General features: G+C 45.3%; 1 protein-coding gene across 2 annotated transcripts in view; it reads left to right on the plus strand.

Moving 5' to 3' along the window:
• CLIC5 (chloride intracellular channel 5) overlaps positions 1-26,313 on the plus strand; it is a 158,917-nt gene that overhangs the window by 127,286 nt on the left and 5,318 nt on the right. For both annotated transcript variants that reach the window (XM_081044727.1, XM_081044728.1), the window contains exon 5: positions 20,423-20,607. In XM_081044727.1, the coding sequence (XP_080900853.1) occupies positions 20,423-20,607 (185 nt within the window). The remainder of the gene's footprint in view (positions 1-20,422; positions 20,608-26,313) is intronic.

Consider the following 26,313-nt stretch of genomic DNA (forward strand, 5'->3'; position numbering starts at 1 on the left):
GGTTCGGACGTCAAATTAACCTCTTGTTGGCCTTGTGACACTAGGCCAGTTATATCAACTCTGTGTGCCTCGATTTCTCTGTCTGTGAAATGGGGTAATAACTGTACACATCTAATAAGTATGCTTGGAGCCGTGCCCACCGCTGTGTTCAAATGTCAGCTGTTGCTCTGAGCTGTTATGTAGGGGCACACAGTTATACCTCAGCAGAGAGTTCTGGGATAAAAGTGTAGCTTGAGGATATACTGGGGGTGCCAAAAAAGGTATACACATTTTAAGAAAGGAAAAAAACTCCTAAAATTGTAATATTCAATAGCCAGTGAGGAGGAAGGCAGGGGGTTGGGGAGGATGGGTAGGGTCATGAAGATGAGGAAGGAAAGCTTTAAAAAAGGAAGGAAGGAGGGAGGGAGGGAGGGAGGGAGGGAAAGAGGGAGGGAGGGAGGAAGGAAGGAAGCGAGGAAGGAAGGAAGGAAGGAAGGAAGGAAGGAAGGAAGGAAGGAAAGAGGGAGGGAGGGAGGGAGGAAAGAAGGAAGGAAGGAAGGAAGGAAGGAAGGAAGGAAGGAAGGAAGGAAGGAAGGAAGGAAGGAAAGAGGGAGGGAGGGAGGGAGGGAGGAAAGAAGGAAGGAAGGAAGGAAGGAAGAAAGGAAGGAAGGAAGGAAGGAAAGAGGGAGGGAGGGAGGGAGGGAGGGAGGGAGGAAAGAAGGAAGGAAGGAAGGAAGGAAGGAAGGAAGGAAGGAAGGAAGGAAGGAAGGAAGGAAAGAGTGACCTGCTGTATAAAACACGGCACAGAAGGCGGTAGGAGACATTTTCTGTTGTGTCCTCTGACTGTTCTGCCCGCCCACCTCAGCCTATCACTCAGATCCTACACCACCTGAGAAAGTCCAAGCTGACTGAGGAAGCACGAGCCCCTCTCCCTGGCAGGGGGAGACCATAGGGAATAGGCACTGATCTGGAGGGTTCAACCATGGTCCTGAAGGGATGCCTTTGAGACTGGAGAGAGCGGCACTGTATTTAGATTTGGTTGTAGGAGTCCCTGCTCTGGCCCCTGCATTCCTTTTTCAATCTAGCAGGTAAAAGTTATGTCATTTGTTTGGTACTGAAGGCCTCTAGCATTCTGAAGCAGAAGGATTGGGGGGAGGGTGCCAGCTTTGTCCATCCCACCTTCAGCACCTCTGGTTACGCGCCTGTCTAAACCGGAATCAGCTCTGTTCTCACTCTGCATCCTGCCTCTGCCCATGCGGCTCGGCCACACAGCGGAGTACAACGGTAGTTTGGTGGCCTCCATGTCTCACATCCTCCCGTCTCTCTCTGCAAGTATCCCAGTTAAAAACCCTCACCTCCTGGCACTGCTCCTTTCACCTTCCTGTGAGATGTCACCATGGCACACAGACCCCAAGTGACCCCAGACCCGGCAGCCGGCACCCAGACTCAGCAGTTCTGCATCTCCTCCCTCCTGTACGGCACACTTGCTTTGTCACTCTGCCATGGGGACATCAGTGTGGCTCTTCGGATTTATCCCTTCCCTTGAGGGGTTTATTTTACACCCGACTTTAACATGTCACCCCCACTGTCTGTCATATCGTAAAACATTCTGAGTGTCTCTCTCTGAATATCCATCTTATGTTTTGCATGTCTTACCCTCAAACTGCAATTTGAACAGACTCTAAAAATCTCTGCCAAACCCTTTGGCTTTCAAGAAATTCATTTTAGCAACTTACCCTAATCCGGGCATACAATACTATATTTTACTTTGTCGCAGTTTCTCTTTTTCCTTATACCTCAGTCCTATCAACTCTACTGGTTTTGTACATACTGCAGATTCCAGGCAATTAACAAGTGGGCCTAATGTGCATCTGTAGTTCTCTGCCCTTTCTTAGTCACTATTTTTAAAGTCCCTTTTAAATTTCTTCCAGCCCTATCACATTTCCCCCCGACGCACTTAATATTCCTACCATCTCAGTTTTGGCACAAGTATCATACTCTTATGTGCTTTTCCCGTTTTCTTTTTGGTTGGAGAAAAAGTGGAGATGTCTATGCCTGTAGACTGAGAGAAGAATCCCATGTTTTTCCTACTCTGTTCACATGCATACCTTCCATCCATCATCCTTATGCACATGCTCTCTTTCACCGACTCAGAGGTCTAAAAAGTCCCAAACCCAATCTTTGATCTAATCCATATATCCTATGTAGCCTTATGTCTTTTCCTCACTACATTTTCATATCCATTTTTTTATACACATCTAACACACATACAGGCTGCTGGTACCACGTATTTCTGTGCTATGTGGCATTTTTCCCAATTTGGATGATTTTGCTCTTTCAGGGTTTCCATGGAATTCTCTCATCTCTTCGCTCTTCATGTCTAGCTTCTGCTCTCATTTCCGCCTCTGTATTCTTCTGCCTTGTGGGACTTCTTTCTATTTTAAAATTTATACTCCACTTGCTCTAGAAAGACTTTACAGCCACTCACAGGGATACATAAAGCACAGCAAAACAACATACACTAGAAATAAGTGAGAAAGGAAAACAAGGGGGGCCCATAAAACGGAGCTCCGGGTGCACTAAAACAGTGAAAGCAGCTCCCAGAGCCTCAATGCTTGACACAAATGGCAGACCACAAATCTGGCTCTAAACCTAGCAGATAAAACCAAAAGGGACCCCTGGTCAGCTACAGTTTTGTTCTCCCAGAAGAGAAAAACAAACCAACCTCCTAGGAAAATAACACATATTCCTGATTTGGGGGTTTCTGTCGTAGGCACGGAAAAGCTGTTAGTTTCATTTTCTTTGGCCTTTCCCTCTGTGACTTCCCTTTCTGTTGCTGGTAGACTCCAAGCGCGCTAGCTTCCTGCTGATATAACTTCTGTCTGTCTTTTCCCTGTAGGTACCGCCTTCACCCTGCACCCCTCCCCTCCTTTCTGGTCTTCGCTTGTGCCCTCTCTACACTGGAAATCCATTGTCTTCTTTTCTTCTCCCCATCTTCTCTTAAAGACCCATGAGACCTCCCTGTAGCCTCAGGCTTATGTCACCAACTTCCCTGCTCTTCTTTGTCGTTTCCAAGATTCAGGGCAGCCTGCCTACTCTGCCCATCTCTTTTCATCGTGACTGACTGGCCGCCATGCTGTGTTGGCAAAGATGTGCCCCTTTCCACTTATGGAAGACACTGGGATGTCCTAACATACTCCTCCTAAAGTGTTTGCCCCAGTAAGATAGTTCTAATTTTCTAAATAAAGTCCTCTAAATAAACAAATGTTCCTTGGTTACCTGTGATGCTGTGTTTGGAGGACAAGTCACATACTCAGATTAAGTTGTCTTTACCCTTCATTATAAGTGCAGTGGCCATGTTTTCCATACTGAAAATCAGATGTCTAACAAATTGCCTTCATTGAAAGTAATCAAATTATAAGAAATTGGTACCGTCCCAGAAAATCCAGGACACATGTCCCCAAATGAAAAGCACCTGGTTGGCACTTAGCCCTCTGCTCCTCCATCCTCCCCAGTCCAAGGCCAAACCTGGCTGCCACTATGGAAGGAAGGGGAATGTATCACAGTTCCTACCATCTTCCAGCCCCAGATCCTTTGCTGGAACAAATGGGTTGCCCTGAGCCACAAAATTCTCTGAGCAGTCGTGGTTCTGTTTCTGAATAAGGGCCAAGATTTCCTCTTCCCTAAGGCTCACATCGGCAGCGTCACTTCCTGGGACTTGGAAGCCAGCAGTGTGCTACTTGGGTTTATTCTGAGAAAATTGATAATCACGGCCATGTATCCCAAAGAAGATTCTTGGGGTATTCAAGAAACCTCAGTAGGCTCATCTGATTATTGGGTTGATCATGCCTGCTTGATGGAAACGTGGCTGAAGGATTATAATGTGGTTACTATCACAATACCAGTTACTCTCATGCTGCCCTTCTCTGTTCACTTCATCCCCCCCAGAGCCTGCACGAAAGGCAGCATGGGCAAACCAGCTACAGCTGGCATTCCTTGCCCCTTTCTTGTCTTCTTCCTCCATTCATGCCCAAATCTTCAAATTGCTCCTGTTTTCTCTCTTCGAAGAGGGCACCCCCCGCTGCTGTGCGCCATGCTCCTGGATGATACTGATGGAAAACGAACCCTTTTGTGGTGCTGGCAACCTTTCCTTCCCTGCCATGTTCTTGGTTTGCGTCCACGCAAGCTCATTCCTGTTCTTCCACCTCGCAGCTTGCCTGGCTAAACCACACCGACACACCGACTGCCCCTGCAGCCTGCTCTGCTCTTCCTACCCCACTGGGCAAAGTGCCTTCCTCCCAGCATACAGCCCTCACTCCCTCTTAATAAAATCTGTAAGACCCTTTAGGTAAATATGTGAAACAAGACCATCCCCATTTGATGTACAAGAAATTGAGGCTTACAGACTTCAGCTCAATAGTAAGACGTTTACAATGAAATCTGTAGAATGGGCCACCAACTAAAGAAGTGAGTGTCCCATCAATGGGAGGGTACAAAAAGAGGCTGGACCTTTGGAAGTAGGAACTGCCTCATCTAAGGTGTCATCTATTGGAAGACACTATTATTTTAAGTACCACTAAGAAACAAAAACTGCTTTCAGTTCTTTCACATAAACTATAGTATTTTGATTGTAGGATACAGTCTGATTACAAAGATGTCAAGTGTGGGGAAAAAAAGTACATCTTAGTCTCGATGAAATACGGTAGGCGATTCCCATAGCCCTTTCTAAATCGGTCATTCTATTACTTCCTTAGAGGCTATGCAGTGAAATGTCAGACCCTCCCTTCTGCTTGACCTTGAGCCACCATGTTGGAAAGAAAGTGAATCTAGGTCAATATTCCAGATCCCTTTGGGATGGCTGTCCTAACTCCATATCCAGTAAAGTGTCAGTTCTGCCGTCTGTCTCGCATGCCTGGAAACAGGTAGCACTTACCTCTTAGGTCAGGGATTGGCAAACTTTTTCTATAAAGGGCCAGGTAGTAAATATTTTGGATTTGGCGGGCTATACAGGCTCTCACAACTGCTCACCTCTTCTGGAACGATAAAGCAGCCACTGACAGAACGTAAGCAAGTGAATGTGGCTGTGTTCCAAGAAAACTTCATTTGTGGACCACTGTCCTTAAATTTGAATTTCCCATCATTTTTAGGTGTCAGGCAATATTCTTCTTCTTTGAACTTCTTTCCAACCGTCCAAACACATAGAAACCATTGTTAGCTTGAGGGCAGTGCAAAAATAGGCAGTGGGCTGCATTTGATCCCTGTAATTTGCTGAGCTCTGTTTTAGGCAGTCCCAGGTTATAATAGCAAGTTCTCCTAATTTCTATACCTCCTTATCTCTAGGATGGAGGTTATAATAGGGCTCTTTCTTGTAGCATTGTCATGTTAATTACATGAATTAATGCATTAAAGCACTTAGGACAATCCTTGGCACACAGGAGGCACCAATGCGTTATAGCTATGGCTGCGGCTGGTGTTAATTTCATGAATCCTCCTCAAATTCTCCAGTGTCCGCCCTTTGGACCCAGCCACCCAGCTTTTAGTGTATTATAGAAGCATGTGCTGCCCTCTTCTGGCAGGTGGCGGAACCAGCGCTAGTGACAGCTAATCATGTTCAGCATAAGGAGGCCTGTGGGTTTTCAAGTGTCTTCTTCTGTGTACAGGGGCAGTTTTGCCCAAGCTTTGGCTGGGGGTTCCAGAAGAGGTGAGGTGTCCTTCAGGGGCTCAAAGCCACCTTCCATCATCTGCTCCCCAACACCCAGGGTAGGGCATGTCCTCCAAGTCCAATGGATCCCGCAGAGGTCGCTGAATGCCTGATGACACACTGTCCCCCAACTGCTGTTTTCTCTCCCTCGCCTTTCCCCCTCCTACCACCTCCAGTCTTTACTTTTATGAACTTCCTTGACCTAAAATAGAAACCTGTTTGAAAGGATTCAAAGCGGCCTGGGAGGGCTGTTAGCCCAGAACTAACAAGCCCCTTACTATCAAAGGCCCAGTGCTTTCTCTCAGAGCGTCATGAAAGCCAACTGCTGTTGGGGGGTGAGGGTGGGAGGAGGGTGTTGGGGAGGTGAGGTGGAGCATTTTTCCAGATTCTCCAGGATGTGGCGAGCCATGTTTAAAAGAGAGTGTGTGTATTTATTATTTCAAGCCACTTCAATCACAAGGCGCTTATTTCCTTCTCTTCTTCCTCCCTCCCAGCCCTCAGCCCCCATGTCACATGGTGGCCCCAGTCTGGAGGCCCAACCTTTGCAAGGCGACGGGCATGGCCCCCACTTCTCATTTAGCCTCATGCTCTGAGGTGAAAGCTAACGCAATACGTAAAAAGAGTAGGAATGCGAGTTATAATTCCTCTGCTCAGAAACAGAAGTTACTGAGGTGGCAGTTGGGCTGTGTGTCTATTCAGTTGGGAACACAGGCCCGTTCTTTTGGAGGAAGACAGCTGTGACCCAACTCAGGACAACTGGTTCCCTGGAAGAAGACCTCAGTCCAAGCTGTTATCATGATGGAGGCTCCCGGGTGGTCCCTGGACCACCACCGTGGTGAGGATAACGAGGTGACTGTGTTGCCACTTCCTCATAAAGCAGCCATTGCTGTCTCCTTTCAAAAATCACCTCTGGTCATAAAGGAACCCTTCAGGCTGCCTTCCTTGGCCACCCCATGTGCAAATAGCCAACTCGAGGGTATTTTGTTTGTTTGTTTGTTGGGTTGAAGTTTTGCTTTGATTAGCATTCTTACAAGGAAAAACAAATAAGCTAGATTCAGAGGGACCCACCTCTGGGGTTTGGCGTGCCCTGCCCATATGCACACCCTCACACGGGAAGGGTCCTGGAGGCGAAGAGCAAGAGGGAGTGGGAGGGGTGAGTATTTCCTTCTGGCACCTCCTAGGAGTTGCCCAGGGGATTCCTCCAGAGGGTCATTGATTTCGTTCATTATTGAGGCAGATGCTGGCAATTTATAATTTAACAAATTTCGCTCCTGAAATGAATCCTTGGGCGGTCATAAGGAAGGCAGTTGGTGGCCACGTGGCTTGTGGAAGGGGGCAGCATGGGGAGGGAGGGGGAGGAAAGGAAATGGGGAGGGCAGGAGGGTCCTGCGTGGGTGGGCGCATTCATTAGTGGGAGGAGTGGGTGTTCGCTGTGTGGGCTCCCCAGCTGCAGTAGAGCGGAGACCACCAACACCATTCCATGTGGTGGAATTTCCCGCCGTCTGACCAGAACGAGTTCTCCTGGCCTGGTCTGGACGCATATCAAGGCCTGGGGAATAAAGGAAGTTTAAATGACTAATTTGAACACAAGTTAAATGTTCTTTCACCTCTGGCTACTGTTACCTCATCCTGTGCAACCGACACCTCGTCTTTGTGCAGTCTATACATGGGAGTTAAATAGCTAAATATGTTTCTCTGTCTCTCTCTCTCTCTCTCCATATATATATATATATATATATATATATATATATATATATATACACACACACACACACACACACATATATACATATATACATGTGTATGTATATATATATGTATATACATACATATACAAATATGTATGTATACACACACACACACACACACACACAGCTTACGTGTGTGTTCTGCAATTTCTATGCATTAGCAGAGGCCATGACGTATTTTCTTAAATAAATAGGGTCATTATATATCAATTAATCTGAAGAAAGTGTGCTTTCGTGTAAAGTTGTATGAATGACAGGACATGATATGGATCTCCCAGCTTCACCTTCAAGCACAGTGATGTACATGGGTGTGTGTGTCTGCATTTCATCATGGCAGTTGGTTTATACGAGGATTGCACTCATAATCCCTCTTCCGTGATTGGATTCTAGCTTTGAGCATGACTCTCCTTCCTCTCTGTTGACTGTCAGTGCAGAGGGGCTCCGGGTAAGTTAGCATGTAGAATGGGTTCTCCCATTTTTGGTAGAACTGGGGCTGACAATGACAAGACGTGAAATCCAGGGGGTAGGCTGAACCTTCTAACAAAAACTTCAGACACCCCAGTTCTAAACTCCGCTTGTCAAATGTGTCACTGTCTTGTCCAGGCAGGATGGGCAGTGTTCTTTCCGTTCACAAAAGAAAACCTGAAGCTTGGAAAAATTGTTCAGAAGATATATATGATGGCGTCAGTGACGGACATAGGACACACCAGGCATTTCTCAGCTTTTAAAACCTTTTTCTACAAACTAACTAAGACTAAAACATAAGAATTGAAACCAGGGGTGAAATGCAGTCTGGTATTCTGAATTCATCAGCTGCTTAGAGAGGATAAGTTGTTGGGGGGTAAAACGTTGCTACACAGAACTTTGACTTTAAAACCCCTAGTCTTCTTTAAAAATCTGCTCTAGAGCTGTCTTTTGGGAAGGCACCCCAACCCACCTCAAGCCTGTTCATGAATTTAGCCTGAATAGCCTCATTAGCTAAAGAGACACATATGTTTAGAAGTTGCGTGTCAAGTAACACTTCATTTTCCTTTCCTTGTTACCCAGACCATTTTCCAACTTGAGTGTACATTTGAGTCCCCTGGGGGTCTTGTTAAAATGCAGATACTGATGCAGTGTGTCTGGGCTGGGCCTGAGAGGGCCCAGGTGACTCTGCGGCTGCTGGTCCAGGAGAGTGCTTTGGGAAGCAGGGTTCTGGGCAGCGGTCTCCACCAGGAGACATGCTGCAAATGTCTCAGTCATCATTATTATCCCAAGAGCCTAGCTTAGCATCTGGCCCAGAGCAGGTGCTCAATAAACATTGGTTAAATGAATGAATGAACCATATCCCCAACACCTCAAGACACCCCTACCCTGCCTGCTCACTTACCTGAGAGATAGTTGAAAGGGCCTAATCTGACTCATCCGGGTCAGGGCCATTTCTTCCAAGCCACTTCCTGTTCCAGCCTGTCTAGCCCTTACCTTCAAGCCTGTGGCCACATTTCAGACATTTGCATTTCCTTGATTATCTCTGACACGTCCCAGTCTTTCTTTAAAGTTTATGATGTTCTATGACTAGAACTATCTCTCAGCTAAGAACATAGAATGCTTTAATAACCTCTGTCATAGTGAATCAAGTTTCATAGTGGGAAAACAACAGCCACAAAATAACCTCGTTTAGAACCAGTCAGTAAAAGAGTGTAATAATCTGAACACGTCTCCTCCTGAAGAACGTCAGTAGTGTAGTGGTGGTGTTTGCTTAAATGGTATTTTTCTTGTTACGCTCATTTTTGTAATTATAGTCAAGGAACATTATATTTGGTGTTCAAGGTGAAACTTAACCAAAAATCAGAAGAGAAAACAGAAGACTCAATTCTAGTATTCTTCCAGCCAGAAGCCAGAGGTCAAATTAATTTTCTAGGAACCCCTGGTCAAAAAAGCATTTAATGATCCAGATCACAGTAAGAAATATGTTTCTCTGTGCCCACGTCCAGAACCCTTTCCATTCTTGCATATTCCAGAGAAAGAGGTCAAACCACATGATTTCTCTGGGCTCCACATCCAGCTCTAACTTTGAAGGTCACGTCTGTTGACACGTGCACTGACAGTTACCCATGTTTTGCTTCTATTGTGGGAACCACAAAGACAAGTTTTACTCAACACTTTGCGCAGGCCTGGGCCTGACCTCGGTTCTACCCGTGTCACTTGGCAGAGAGGTGCAGGCTGGTGGTGGCCTGTGCTCCTCGTTTGGCTCTAGTGACCCTGCAAGAGTGCATGCCAGGCCAAACAGATGGAATCCTTTCATCCATCCCCAGGAGACCAAGCGCTACCACTACACAAAGAAAGGGAGCCATTGTAGGTCCTTTAGTGAGACGAGCATAGAGACATATAGAGTCGCATTTTATGGTCTCTTACTTTCCTCAAACCCCTCTGAAGAGCTCATTCTTCCATAAAACACTTACTTAGTACCAGCCACTACACAAGGTGCTAAAATAATAACGTAATGATGAAATATTGGCAATATCTTTGTGTATTGGCAAAGGCTGCATTTGGCTGTACATAATAGAAACCTGATTACAGCAGCTGAAGCAAATATTTATTTTATTTTACTTAGCAAAATCCTCTATAGCATTTTACTATGTGCCATGCCCCGCTCTAGTCACTCTATGTAAATGTTTACTTCTTAATAGGAGTTTGCTTTTCTCATATAACAGAAGTCCAAAGAGTAGAGAGTTCCCGGCAGTTTTAGTGTCTTAAAGAAGTCACGGACCCAGCTCCTCAGAGCACCCGATTCTCCACCTTTAGTATGACTTTTATCCTTGTGTCACAAGATGGTTGCTCTACTTCCAAACATTACATCTGAGTTCCAGGAAGTGCTAGCTGTGTCTTGTCTTTTCTTTCCCAGAGCCTATTCAAAAATTTCCACGTACACCTCATTGACCAGAACGTGGTCACTTGGCCTCTTTAGCTGGGAATCTGGGAAGATACGTATAATTAACTGGGCACATTGTTACTCCGAAAAAAAAAATCTGTGTTCTATTAGTAACAAAGAAAGTAAGAGTGAATTGTTGTATATAATTCACTTTCAACGTAAGGTGATTTTTAAAAAACTATGGTGAAAATATCTGATCTAGGCATGCTAGAAAAAAGACACACTATTTCCAATTCTCCTCCGGGGTTGACAAAATCTGAATCATTATCCCACCTAGATTTGGGGAGACAGAAGTATACAATTGCACACTTAGTCTGCTATATTCTTACTTCAAACTTTGGAAGACTCAAGACTGTGTAGTAAAAAATGTGCAACTAAAACACTCAGTGAAAAGCTTCCCCCCCACCCCAGACTAATCCATGTGGGGGAAAGTGAGGGCACCCAGAGAACTGTTCTGAGAGGGGTGGGGGAGGGACAGGTGGTGGTGGTGGTGGTGGGTATATTTGTAGCATATCTGGGAAATTCTGCAAAAGTATAAGCCACCGCCAACCCCTGCTGGACTTCCCCTCTAAGAGAGCCTTATTGCACGACTGTTAGGAAGAAGGCTCACTCTGGTGGGACTGTGGTTACAGTGGCAGAGTCAGAGTGAAAGGACCAGCTGAGTACGTAAGACAGGACTGCATAATTCATTTGGATGACTTCCTCGGGGCAGAGGACCAGTCAAGCACAATATTCATCAAGCAGACTGTTTTCCTGCAACTCTAAGAACGAATTAGCTATTTTATATGCTTGGATTGTTATATATCAGCATCATCACAAATTGTGCAGAAGAACCACTCTCTGCATTCCAGGTACTGTTCTCAGCCCTCTGCAGGCGTTACTGATTGCAACCCTACATGTGTGCCACGTTATGACCTCCATTTTGCAGATGAGGAAACTGAGGCATAAGAGGTTAAGCAGCTTGCCCACGAGGGTATGTGGCAGAGTCAGGATCCCAACCCAGGCTGCTGGTCCCACGGTCTGTGCTCTTGACCTATGCCCATTATACAGTTCCTATAATCCATTCTTTAAAACGTAGGGGGTGCTGAGTTTTTAAACAAGAGTAAGTAGGTCGTTTAGGAAAATGCTATTGAATCAGTTCATAAACCAACAGATACTGATGGAACTATGACCATGTGTGTTTCCCTATATATATTCAACAACCCAGCTTCACCATTGGAGTCCTAACTCAGCAGTCCATGAGGGATAAGGGATGTCAAAGTTGGCCCACAGTGGGCACCCCAGAGATGCCAGTTTAACAAATGAAAGACTGGGCAACTGGAAGAGAATGTAGGATAGTCGCAGAATGACAAAGCCAGCAATTTTGTAAATTTAGAATTGTGGTGGCAGTTATTAAAGTTGTTAATGGTTCTTATATAAAAGATGTGGGCATTTGAGGATGAAGCAAGACAGAATGTGGTTAAATCCCTTCAGCCTGAATGTTCGGAAGGAGGGAGAGCTGAGTAAGAACGTCCCGAGGCCTAAACGCTGGAACAGATGACCCCTGAGAAAGTTAGAATCTCCCTTGACCAGCTCATTCCAAATGTTTGAACCTCAGCACTAAACCTAATCTATGGCCTGATACTTAAAAATAACCTGTTATAAAGTAGCCATAAAAAACTCACAGTTTTTCAGCCTGATTCAGTCTGCTACATAAACTATAACCAGCATTAATAGCTTCAGTCAGCATTTATGTCGTTCCTTCTATTAGCACAATGGGTTTTACAACCATTTATGAGTTTCTGGATAGCATAATAGAAAACACACGGACGCACGTGTTCCCTGTGAGAGATGCAGAAAAGTTTTCCTTGCATAAGGATAGGCCAGAAGGGGTCGCCACTGCCCCATTACTAAAGCCTGGGCCCTGATAGGAACACATTCTCTCCTGGGGCTCCGGCTAGCAAACCCTCCCCGGTGAATTTCTGCAGTTTCCTCTTCAACCGGCTCTATTCAGAGTCAATCTCTCTCTGTCTCTTTCTCCTCCTGTTGATAAATAAACATGCGAGGTGCTTATACGGTGCAGGCTGTACACGCAAAAGGAAACCTAAACGTGAAGACCTAAGTAATAATCTTTGTCTTCAAATTTACTGTGGCTTTTAGGAGGCGCAGGAAAAGTATCTGAATCTGGAATCGTCTATACTATCCGTATTTCCCTTCATACTTGAAAAAAACAAAAAACGACTTATGAAAAGTGGGCAGACGTTGTCTTATATTCTTTACCGTGCTGGTGTTTTAAACACAGCCAAAGACTTGTCTTTAAAAAATATATATATTTTGTTTTTGTTGTTGTTGTTGGGAATAATACTTCTGAACATAGAGCAATACCAGGTTGATATGAGGAGCTGTATAAACATGATTCTTCACAATGATTCCCTGTAGGGATGAGGGAGGAAGCTACACAGAGGATCTGTTTCTTCCTCGAGGAAAAGTCCCTGAATTCATCAGAAATGTATCCGAGTGCCCCTTCGCTCCATGATTCTCTCCACCAAATATGGAGTGGGTGGCTGCATCCAATAGTGTCCTATATCCCACTTCACCATTGTTATAAGACTTGAATCCTACTTTGGGAGTAAAGAATCACTAGCTGGCCTCTTACTGGAAATAACTATTGGCATTTGTCATTTAATTCGCCCTCCTATTCAAGGCCAAAATCCTTTCTAGAACAAACAAATAATATCCCCGGCAGGGCAGCGTGAGCTGCAGACTCTTCTCTAGCCCAGCTGACGCAGCACGAGGGAACAGCAGGGAATCTTTTGAAGCTGCCATTGCATTTTGCTTTCTCATAAACCGCTATTTGTCTTTCCACCTTTCCTGTTTTCACCAGTGCCTAGAAACAGAGCCCCGGGAATTGCTTCCCACATATGAGCCCCTGAGTCTTTCACAGCCAGAGGCCATCTGACAACATCCTTCTTTCTGGTTGTGAGGCCAAGTCCAGTGTACTTGGTCTGATGCCAAAGGTGGACATGAATTCTGCAAGCTTTTAGACTAAGAAAATTTGACACACCCACATGGCCTGGAGAGAACAATGCCAAACTCAACGAGATGATTCCAGGCGACTTGGGATCCTGAACATGTTGGGAAAGGCAAGAGGGAGCTTCATCCAGTGAGCTCTCCAGGGTTTCCCTCATACTGGGGAAGTTCTAGGATGCTCAGATAAGCTTCAGTTCAGACAACATCTGCCTTGAGTTGGTCCCTTGCTCTTAGTCTTTCACTCAGTCTCTCCTTCCCTCCCATTCTCTCATAAATTTAAGTTCTACAGCCAGAATACTAAGCTATTTTTGGTTAAGTCCCACTATGCTGTAGAAGATGCTTTAACAGCAGGCTGTGAACAGCCATAGCCAGGGGCAGAATTCAAACCCAGGTCTCTTGGACACCAGAGTAGATGCCCCACTCTGCTATCATATCTGTTATCACAAGACCTCTCAGGGGAGCCTGGTTCAGGGCTACCTGACACCCCCAACCCTGTTTCTCTCTGTCTCTTCCGTGCTGATATCGGGACATGCTAACATAGTTAGAGGGCCCAGGCAGAAGAGAAGAGGGCCCACCAAACCTGAAAGAAAGCCCGGTTACCATTATCTATAGCCCTGCTGCTATTTCTGCCTCAGTGTGTTTTAGAGACCCAGCATAGATACTGTTTTAAGAGACAAAGGGACCGTGGGGATCACCCATCCCTTATCTGCTATGTGTTCTAGAAGAGTCACTATGGATCAGAGGGTGTGACCCCCAGTTTCCACCTGCTTGCTAATTTTGCCTCTGTGTGGTCATTCATACTCACGTAACCCAACTATAACTGGGCCACTTTTCTCTCTCTTTAAGGACTTTTCCAAGGGAAGAAAGCTACATGACTTTAATTCCCCAAACTGGAAAGGTGAATGTAAATCTTTACAGAAGGTTTCTTGAGGGGAGGGAATTACAGTGCCTATTACAAAGCCAAATGTCCTAAAAATTTCTTTAGAATGCCTATGTCTCACCTCAAAATCATAGTCTGTATAGCACCTTTTCTGCCCACCTGGCCCGCGCCTCTTCTGCTCCCACCCCTCATAAGTCTCTGGGCCTTCCTGCTACTCCAGCCCCCTCCTCTCTCCTGGATCTATGACCGTGGGCATCTTGTGTAGAGCGATGTGACCTCTCTCAGTTTCTAAGGAAAGGCTTCTTCCTCCAAAAGGTGAGGAAAAGGTGATATTTAGTTCTTATTATTTGATTTTTTTGTTCCCATGACATTATCATGCATGTCTAAAACTATCAAATATCATCAAGGTGTGGCCAGCTTTGTATTTTCTCTCCAAGAATATGTGATGGCCAGAGAAATTGACGCTATGACCTCCCTTGAACCACAGCTGTGCTTTTGGTTTTTGTTTGTTTGTTTTTGGTGTTTTTGTTTTTGTTTGTTTTCATTTTGTTTTGTTTTGCATTCTTTGGTTATATCGACATGGCTCTTAAATGAGAAGATGAAAAGTAAAAACTTCATTCAGGCCTCCACTAGTATCTAGATATTTCTTTCTTCATAGACAAAACCCAAGTGAATGTCTCACTTTTCACCCAGATGTTTTGCTGTCTCACAGGCAATGTGACAGCATTGGTCCGAGTACAGGCAGAGTTGGTATTTGTTGCTGAGAAATGATGGGAAGGGTCCTGGAAGGATCTCTCTTCAGGAATAACTCCTTCTGGACCCGATCAGGTCACTGAGAGCAACATGAATTCCAGCTAAAATCAAGCCATGAGTAGCAGAACACAAACATGTTCTCAAAGGAGCTGAAAGGCAGGATATGAGGAGTGATATTCTGACAGCCACACTCTCGTCAGGGGGATCAGCGTGAGAAAGTTCTGCAGCGTGAAAGGAAGATGGCAGGCTGGGTGGATCCTGGGGAGCCATGGGCAAGTTCTTGGTACCAAAAGACACCTTGCAGAGTGGAAGAATGATAAGTTATGGAATCCACCAGCCCTGTGTTTAAATCCCGGTTTTTCTTTTAACTTGTATTAATAGGGCTACTATATTGAAAACATGTTTCTTTTTGCCTTTCTGAGGACATGATTCTAATCTATCTCAGGCATCCACAGGCCCCATGAGAGATGAGGATCTCGATAGTGGAATTCCCAGAAAGACAAAAGCATTCAGGATTTAACTTCTGATACTCAAAACAGCATTTTCAACAAGACAGTAGCCTTGCAAGACAGCTATTGTCTAAAAATGTTCTAAATTCCTTTATTTCTCAATTTTCGCACACGAAGAACCAGGCGTGGAGAACTCAGCTCACAGAGGGGCTTGCTGCTCTGTGTTTGATGGACTATTTGACATAGGAAAATGACAAGGAAAGCCTGCTCCTTCCTGCCTAGGGGATTTGGGGTTGAAGGAGAAGAGAGAGGCTGGAGGTGGGGGGATGGAGGGGAAAGTGGGGGGACCTAGAGACATCTGGGAAGCCCTGTGTGGCCCTTTGCTTGGGTATCCTTCCAGGGTCTTGGAGGGAGGCCAACAGCCCACCTCTGACCACTTTAAGGTCAAAATCCCCATGCTTACTCTGGAAGGAAGTGGAGATTCGGTGTAATTGGGAAGAGACTCAGGACTTGTGTGAGCTTCCCCAAGACTTCTACCCCGTGGACCCCAGGACTCCCATCTCCCAGGTACCATGAGGTGACAGGAGTCTCCTCCCCCACCACCCCCATTTACTCAGGGCAGAGGAGAAGGAGGCTGTCTGAGAAACTGAGCATTTTGTTATGCAAAAGCGATTGAGAATTCTCTAGAGGGACTATTTAGATGATTACATCAGACTAGGTTATAATCCAGAATGGACTAACTTGAAGTTGTTTTCCCACTACTCAGGGGTTGGGAGCTTGTAAGGAATCCACAGCAGTTAAAAACAAAAGCAGGTACATTTTCTTTGTACATCCAGGAATAGTTCGAGCAGTTTGCTTGCACATGAGTTTGTACCTTGGATAAGTCCAAGACTCAATTTCTTTATCTGTTAAGTGGGGATCAATAATTATTCCCATCTCAATAGCTTCATTGTGTATTAAATGATAGCTGGCGTAAACATCCCGATCCACTTCAGAAATTCAGTAAGACATTTCTTGTTGGTGCTGGGCAGCAGGATTAGAGCAGAGAGGAACCCAGTGGGATAGAAAGTGCTCGGCCTGGAACCAGCCCCCCCATAGCCACGATCTCCTTCTCCCTGGAGAGTCAAACAGACCTCTGTTCAGGTGGCAGACATTGGTCAGAAGTGGACCCCTGGTTCTTATCTCTCTGCAAGTTCACATGCCAGAGAAAAACCATGCATGAGAAGCCTAGTACATACTTCACCTGGGCCCACAGAGCTGCGCCTGTCCTTTCAAAGGCCAGCTTTGACATCTGCTCCACTCCAAGTGAATTTTGAGCCCCAAGGGGTTCTGCATGGCTGCTTGCTGATCAATACCCCTGGTGTACAAAGCAAACCAGGCTGAGCTGTGCTTGCAAGAAGTTGTTGGAAGCTAAACTAGAGTCTTGGCTCCCTGGTCCCCGTTCAGCCTCCATGCCCTGGTAAGAGTATATTATTTTCTCAGCTCAAATTGCCGTTTCCAAGTCATTATTTCTCTATGACAAGAAAACAATATTGGGTCTTATGTAACATCAACCTCAATGAATCTGGAAGTGATCATGGAATGGGTGGATTTTTTTCCTCCTTAAAAAAGAGAAAAATAAATTTGAGATTGTTTGCATATGGCTGAGAATATTTATGAACTATTCCCCCTTGTTTCCTCATCACATATTTTATCCAATGCATTTGTGTGTGGTACAGAATAAATCTTTATGGGGAGGGTGGGATGGAGAGGAGAAGAGAGCAATTAAAGGACTGGGTATCCATCAAGTGCCTGGGATGTTAGTGGTCCTGGGTCTCAGGGTCCCCTGGCCTCAGGCTTGCTTGCTGTGGTCTGAGGGTAACCCGTCCTACTACCCAGAGGAAGTCTTTTGGAGGGAGGGTTTCAAGTTCGAACTCTGAAGGATTTAACATCTTCTCATCACTCTGTCTTCTTTCATATCCCCCTCACTCTCACCAGAGCAAAAGCTTCAGCACCAACATTTTCATAACCTGGGTGCCGTCAGTCGAAAGAGATAATTAAATTCTATAGATGCCAGATTGAATCAGGATCAGAGGAATGCATTGGCAGGTAGGAGGGAAAAGAACTGGCAGAGAATGTATTGGTGCTGGCGTTTGTTATTCGATAATACGGCAGTGCATTAGCATACGGGCCTGTGGCATCTATTTCCCTCTGGCCATGCCTCTCAACATGGCCTGTCACCAAGAAGGATCCCAAGGGAGCATAAGGGACAGGGCTGTGGCTGTATATTAAGTCAGTAAGAGAAACAAAGCTCTGGGCTGTTGATTTTCTCCTTCAGGAACTGGGCCTTAGAATTGAGGCTTCATAGACTCTCTCATTCCCGGCCACACCTTGGATTTTTCAGGAACATACTGACCAAGAATATGGGTGAGGGACCCAGAGCGGGATGACTGCCACATTTGCTGACGCAATAGCAATAGCTGTCATTAACTGGTGTCCTAGTATGTGCCAGGCACTGTATGAGGCACTTTCCCTGCATAATCTGAGTTAATCCTCACAATGGCTTTATGAGGTTTAGGGATGTTTAGTCCCATAGTTAAGATGAGAAAACCAAAGCTCAGTGGAGTTCCTGAACTCCCCGGGTCACACTTAGTAAGCCAAGATGAGGGATGTTTCCAGGACTTGTGGGGTCTGAAGCCAATACAATATGTCCTAAGGAGGAATTTTAAAAGTCAACGTCAAGGCCTTGGAAGGGGCCCATGTAATTAAGGGACCTGGAAGCCTGAACCACAGCAGCATTGCATTAAATCCACCCTGGGCAGAGTCAAAATTTAAATACAGCACTAGCTGCAGGCCATATGGTCCCGGTCCTGCTGCCTCATCTCTTTTCTCTACCACGATTGTAACCAACTGAACTTTCATATTCTTGATCCAAAATCCAAAAATGCAAGTGATGAAATGGACACACGGAGGACATTCTCAGAACGTGGCTACTAGGTATGTTACATGGTATATCACAGTCATGACATAAGGTAACAACCGTACCTTATTGCCGAATTTTATCTTTCCATCTCAAGAGATCACTGGAGAGAGAGCTTAAATTTATCCAAAACTATCCTCCCAAGGAGCTTCAGTTGCTGTTCTAGGTCTCTTTTACCAAATGTCATAATAGTTATCAGACCAGGCGACTAGGGCACAGACTTGAGCAGTGGCCTGCTCAGGTCTCCACTCAGGCATTTGGAATCAGAATCTTCAGTGTCTCATTTCCCATAATATGTCTCTTTCCCTTGGATATCAGTTAGTCAAGTGACAACAAGCACTCTGATTTTTTCCTTTCTCCATTATAATCAAGATTTTGTCATCATTTTCATAACTGAAAGGGATTTGAAGAAGAAAACAACCCCAATATAAATCACAAGTGCTTGGGGGTGAGGAGGGCATATAATAAGTGTTGTTGGGCGCTCAACCTCTGCTATTGCTCTTGAATAGGATTGCAATCCCATCCCAGTCTAGATAATGACTAGGGGGAATAAAAGCATTTTTCCCAGCCCTGCTCACTCTATTCTCCCAAACTGGAAACACAAAGCAGATGATGAAGTACAAGTTCAAATGCCGCACCAGGGAGAAGGAAGTATTGAGAAACTATGTCCAACCTCCAGTCTGTTTTCAAACATTCCAGTAAGCATGCAGTTGATTCATCTTGGGCTGGTGTCATTTCATTGTCTCAAACAAAAGGCCTTCTATGAGAAGACAAACACGGCTATGTGAGGAGCAGCTAACAGAAGGCACATTTGGGAAAATCCGAACAAGAGCATACAGTCCACTGGGCTCTTCCGGCAGGGGCAGCCATCCCCCTTTTAGCTACTGGAATTCGTATCAAGACTGATTCCTGTAATATCACGGAGGACTTGTTTACACGCTGTAAACCAGGAGATGGGACTAATGACACAGGTGTAGTGGCTACTGAATGACACAGCCTGTCATCTCCTCCACCTGTCTTCTGAGCCCAGGTGGACAGTTCCCAGGGTAGTGTTCTATGATTGGACTGGTCTATGAGATTCTAGGTGGAATGACTTAGTGATAATGCCTTCCTGCATTGTCCTTTTAAGTATGTCGTCCTGCTCAATGAATTATTGGAGAGATAATTGTTGGGGCAAGACTATAAAAGCCTTTGGCCACATTATCTTCCTTTGGATATTTATTCTTTGAGCTGTATCCATTGCAGATTTCTATGCAGTTGTGATTGCATATTTCCAGTAGAGCCCACTGCTTGGTGCATTGGCCCTTCCATTTTTGGACAACACTGATTTTTAGAACACTGTTCTCTGGATTAATCTCAAGTATGCCTCCCTGATACCCACTGATTCTCTAGAGGCAGTCCCAAACATGGCCTCTCACTTTTCTATGTCGTATCCTTCTGGAAGACTTATTCCCTCCCTTCTCAGGTTGGGTTAGCCATAGTGAATACTTCCACAAAATCCGGTGCATATCTCTGTCCAAGGACTGCTATACAGTTGCCGTTTACTTGTGGAATAGCCCTTTCTTTATACAAAATTATTATGTGGGCTAATTGTGGATTATTGGAAAAACATAAGCAAAAAAGAAAAAGAAAAGTTGACTACTGTTACTGCATCTTCTAGAGATAAGCGCTAAGCTTTGATATATATTCTAATGGCTGCATTTATATATATTTGTACTTATATATATTTATATATTGTATTTATATATGTATATATTTATTTATATATTTACATATATAAATATTTATATATATATATTATTTTTCAAAAAATAAACGATTAGCTAGGGCCTATTGTTTGGTTAAGTCCTGCTTTTGCAGGCCCTTTAATACTCTTCTACCGCATCGTGATTAATGGCTGTCAGGTATTCTGTAGTTTGTGGGACACTGGCGGTGTGACGAGGGGATTGGGATAAGCTCCTTTACTCTGAAGTCGATGGCTGTACCCAGTGGCAAGGTAGACTAAAGACACTTCTTTTGCTGTTCCGTGGCAGCCCTTGAGAGAGGCCTGACCAAGGCGCTGAAGAAACTGGATGATTACCTGAACACCCCTCTGCCAGAGGAGATTGACGCCAACTCTACCGGGGAGGATGACAAGGGGTCCCGGCGCAAGTTCCTGGATGGCGATGAGCTGACCCTGGCCGACTGCAACCTGTTGCCCAAGCTCCATGTGGTCAAGGTAAGAGACTTCTACCCACACGTGCTCGCCAGGGCCAACTCCATCTTAGGCTGGGGTCACCTGTGTGGTTTAAGTCAAGGGCAGTGCCACCCGCTGGTCGAGAGCCTGTGCTCTGAAGTCACATGAATAGGAACCCAAAGTCAGCCTCCACGGTGTGCTGACTGTAGCTGTATAGCCTCTCTGAGGTTCAGTTTTCACCTGTAAAATAGGCATATATTGCTTATTTCCAGGGTCATTGGGAGAGTAATGTGGCATGAAAGTGCCTGGCATATTATAAGGGCTCAATATATAATAGTTGCTCTTGTCGTATCATATATTGTTAATATATAGTCCTAGCACTCCATAGGTTTTCACTGGTACACCCCCACATCTCTGTTAAATGTGCCCTCACGTTTTCTCTGTGCACAGACCCATCTTCTCATTCCCTCTAGCAACTCCCTAGGGCGGGCAGGCATCAACTTCCTCATCTATCAGTTGACAAGATAGAGGCTGCAAGAAGTGACATCATTTTTTTTACTGTTGTTGCACTTATTGACCTTCAACAGGCACTGTAATCCTTGCCTGTACGAATCTTAGGATCCGCACTTTGGAAAGAAGGGAATTCAGAGGTTATCCAAAACATTCTCTCATTCCAAACAGGGCCACTTTCTGTTTAGGACAGGCTCCTATGCAGCTACGACTGCCCATTTCTGATGATAAAGAGCCTCTGCCTCACAAGTCAGCCCTACCATTTTGGACGGCTCTGACTGTTAAAACAGCATTCCAAATGGCCTCGTTGCTACTGTCTGTTCTCTGGACCATCACGTGACAGGACTGCTTGTTCTCTTTCATCTCGTTTGAAGACAGCAGTTGTGTCCCCCAACGTTCTCTAAACTAACACTTCTTCTTACATCCTTTCCTGACCCTCACCAGCTTAGAGAAAAATACAGTGCGATTGTAGAGTTGCAGTGTTCTCTACTTGCACATGTATTTATGTCCTATTGTCTCAGACAATAAACTCTGTGAGGATAGGGCCTACTATAAGCATGATGGTGGGTATACGGTGGCCCTTTAATAAAAACTCATCGATTGGTCATTTTATCACTTAGTTCTGTCTTTATGATACCCAGTTTCTTTATACCCTTCACTGACATGAATCAGTTGCAATCATTTATCAGCTGGATATCAGCTGGATATCCAGCTGTTGTGTTTCTCAGCTGAAGTCTGGGCTAGAAATGCAGGCTTCCTTCCAATCACAGCACACACAAGCTTGAGTTGAACTCACTTAGCTGGGTGTGCACTGGTGTTCCCATGGGCTCGGTCTTAGCTGGAAACTGGGAGGGAATCATGCATGCCAGTGCTTGTTGCCTGGGTAAATACAACCTATTAACATGAAGACACTTTGGGTTTGGGGCCAAACCAATGGTCAATTGTAGGTCCAGCCAAGCTACATCTCTTTGAAGTTATTCATTAGTGCATACCCTACCCCACCCCCAAAACATCTTCATTCTCTTTTCCTGACGAACAAGGGGCACCAGCAGGGAAGATATGATTCCAGTTCCGTCTCACTGTGTCAGAGTGATGTAACGGAAAGATCCCCATTCTAGAAGTCAGGGGATCCAAGTTTTAGTATCTATGGTACCAACTGGCAGCATGAGCTGAGGCAGATCATTTACTCTTTTTAGTATTCTTTTTTCTCATGCCTCAAAGAAGAGATGTGGATTATATTCCTCCTTGCTTCTTTTTCCTCTCTTCCTTCCCTCCCTCTTTCTTCTCTCTTACTCAAACATGTATGGACTACCCACTCAAGAATCGCTTATCGAATAAGGTAAACCAATGGATCTCCCAGACCAGGTACTTCATCATCCTACAATTTCTCCAGTTCCTTCCAGCCCTTAAATGACTACATTACGCCTCTGTCCTTGGATGAAGTTCAGTGAGTTGTTCATTGGGAGAAGCTGGGAAACAGAGGGAGGATGGCCTGTGAGGGGACAAAGGCTGGGCCTCGCCTCCTGTCTCCTTGGATTTCTGCTGATGCAGCTTATCAGATCCCAGAGACCTGGCAAACCTCTGATGTGCAGAAAGAGTGAAGGGGGAGCCAAGTCAGGCCTACAGTTTGGCTTCCAATGCCAAAACTTAATCTGGGCTGTGGGAACTAACTGTTTTCATATGAAAGAGCAAATTCAGAACATGAGCATGGAAGTTCTTGCAAACGTCAGAGTTTCCTGTGTGAATCCTCACCTTCTCACTGTTGTGCATGTTCTCTCTTCTCTCTCTCTCTCTCTCTCTCTCCCCTTCTCCCTCTCCCTCTCCCTCTTCTTGGCAGTCTTTCAGGTTCATCTTCATCCGCGGAACCTGAGTTGTTTGGGCCCAGGCTCCTCTAACTAAGTGCCTGGTTTGAACTTTCATTGTCTGGCTCCCTTCTATTTCTCATCTCCCCGAGTCAAGCCAACACACGAGGAAACAACCAGTTTTGCGACTAAGGCGGGTGCACAGATCCAGGCAGGGTGGACATGGTTAGTGTTTCGTAGCAACCACTGGGATCCTCACCTGGCACAGTGATCTGCTCAGCCCCTGCAGCACACAGGAAGGGAGATATAAATATAAACACAAATATGTATTCATAAATTGAAGTTCTGCTGTTTTCAAGTTTATATTAGGTCTTTTAAAAACTTGCAAATAAATTCCAGCATGGAGGGACTTGAGGCTGCGGTATCGATCAGTTTGTAATCCACCACTGCTGCGTGGATTTGCTGCTGGGCCAAGACAGCCTTTTCTAAAGGCTCCTGGGCAAACCCAAGGGGCCCTCATCTTACAGTGAGGGGACCAAGGAGAACTTACAGAGACCAAGGAGAACTGGCAGGGGGTGTTGGCCCCAGCATACCTTGGCGAGTGCTCTGTAAAAGCACTCTGATTCCAGCACCTTTTCCTATTAGTCACCCCTAAGCTGGATAGAACATTGAGGGGGTGCCTTCTTTGGCGACCACACCAAATTTAGTATAAAGAAGTACTAAATACTAAGGAACTACTAGAAATGCAAAACATATCGCGAGGTTCCACCTTCAGGACACAGCTACTCCCCAGGGTGGGGGGCAGGGGGAGGTCAAAAGGAAGAGGTTGGAATTATTAAAACTTGGATGAGGGTCCCTGCAGAGCTGAACCTTGGACCTCTGAGGTGGGGCACTACTCAGCTGAGGCTGGAGGCTGAGTTCAGAGGAGTAGGACCCAACTTCAGCAGTGAGGTCACAGTTGCATGCTGGCGTTTCTGAGCTGGTGTGATGACATTGGATTTGCAAGTGTTGGCAGAACAGCAAACTGGATTCAGCTGCTGCTACTGGAGAATAAAAGACAGAGGAACAGGAAGCCAACAGGAAGGGGCATGTCCTGTCTCCCTCCTCCAGTCTGCAGCACCTCTCTAGCGCCCCCTTTTGGTAGAGCCTGACAGGGAGTTGCTGTGATTTGCAGCCTGAACCCCAGCCTCACAAAGAAGCGAATACAGGATGGGTTTGAAGATAAGCAACAATAGCTGATACTCTGGCGCAGGAGATTCTGAGTAAAGCTCAGACTCTTTATCATTTACATAGGGCTGAGTGTCACGGTGGAGAGAACTGGGATTAGAAAGCAGGGACAATAATAAATATTAGTGATTAGTCAATAATATTGGTTGAATTAATTATTTTCCTGTGTAACATTCTGTAAGCCCCTAAATCTTTTGTGGCTTCAGCTTGCTCGTTGCTACGGATCTTCAGTCTTTAAAATTAAGTGATTGCATTACATTTGATACTAAATGCGCTTTGTCTGATGTTGGATAACTGAGGATGGTAAAGATTAACTACAACTTGAAACCCTACTTATTTAACCTCTCTTTACTTTACTTTTCTCATCTGTAAAATGGGACTGTAATATACTCTTCCTTATAGTTATTTAGAGAGTTAAGTAGCTTGCAAAGTGCTTAAAGCAGTGCCTGGAGCAGAGCATGTAGTATATACATGTTTGTGATTGTGGTTACTCTTCTTATCAAGAGCATTATTGAGATTATCACAAAATGAAGCTGTGGTTCCTGTCCTCATACTGCCCACAGCTAGGACAGTGACAGAGGACATTAAAACAGTAACAGTGATTCAGAATAGAATAGTTCTTAGTGTTGTAAAGAAATTCAAAATTGATGTAAGAGAATGGAGGGGGAAAATGTGACCTCTTTGGAAATGTGACCCTGTCTATGAGACTGAGCTTTTCATGCTTTAGGGCGTCATTGTCCTTCGCTCAGAACAACTTTCCAGGGAACCCCGTAAAAAGTACTCAGGATTTCCAGGCATTGACAGCAGAACGGTAAACCAAAAGCAGGGCCCTTCTGAGAGGGAGGCCCATGTGACTGCATAGGTTACATGTCTGTGACCTATGTCACAGTGGCTAGTGACACCTTATGAAAGAGACCACTGTCATGCCGGGTGTCGTGCAGGGTCTCTGCTCCTGCTCCCCGCACAAGAACGCAGGACATGGTGAGGCCAAAAAGGAGCACCCACGGGGCCATAGATATAGGAGTCACACCACTATAGTCTCACTGGCGGCTGGGTTAGAGACACAGGAGGCAGGAGCCACACGATCCGCAACCTGCCGTCCACTTCTCTCTGCCAACCAACCCCACTTGCTAACTGCAATCCGCTCTTGCTAGCTCAGCCACCATCTTCTTGCTAGCCCCCATTTTTCTGCTAGCATAGCCACAGCAGTTATATTAGTGGCCAATGGCTTACGGGTTACAGCTGACGGCCAACTAGCCACAGCTGATGGCCATCCAGTCACAGTCGATGGCCATTTACTACTTGAGCCAGCACCTTTCCACGTGAGGCCGAGAGCCTGGAAACTGCACTCCTGGCTCTGTCCCTACAGTTCACTAATTTATTATTCCAAGTTAAGTCCTGTTATTACCTCCATTTTAGAGATCAAGAAGTCGGGGCTCAGAGGAGTTAAATAACTAGTCTGAGGTCATACAGCTGTTAAGTAGTGGAGTCAGAATTGCAGATCCAGTCAGTTGGGATCAGAGTTCATCTTTTTAACCACTATGCTGCTCTTTCTCTCAACACAAACACCACTTCCCCAGAATGCCCAAGTGTGGTGATCTAGGGTGTGGGGACAAAGCCCCAGAAAGCAGTTTCCAGGCTCTCGGCCTCACATAGAAAGGTGCTGGCTCAGGTAGTAAATGGCCATCAACTGTGATTGGCTGGCCATCAGCTGTGGCTAGTTGGCCATCAGCTATAACCAGTGAGCCATTGGCCACTAATATAACTGCCGTGGCTACACTAACAAAGAAATGGGGGCTAGCAAGAGCAGATTGCAGAGAGGCGGATGCCACTGGTGAGAATATATTGGTTTGACTCCCCTACTTATGGCTCCGTGGGTGTTCCTTTTTGGCCTCACCATGTCCTGCGTTCTTATGTGGGGAGCGGGACCAGAGACCCCCCCCCTGACACCCTGCATGACATAGAGAAAGAACAGAAATCACTATTTGTTCACTTCCACATCATACCCGGAACCTAGATATACATTTCAACATCTAACTAAGTTTTTATGTTTTTATTCCTTCCTATAAATAAAGATGCTTATGTAAAACAAAATGAATAAGGGAAAATAGAAAACACTTGTCTATAATGTATCAATTAGAAATAACCACTGGTCATATATTGGTATACCGGTACATACTTGTAGCCATCATACGTATTTCTCCAAATG

The sequence above is a fragment of the Rhinolophus hipposideros genome (genome assembly GCF_964194185.1).
Source record: "Rhinolophus hipposideros genome assembly, chromosome: 3".
NCBI classification, from domain to species: Eukaryota; Metazoa; Chordata; class Mammalia; order Chiroptera; family Rhinolophidae; genus Rhinolophus; species Rhinolophus hipposideros.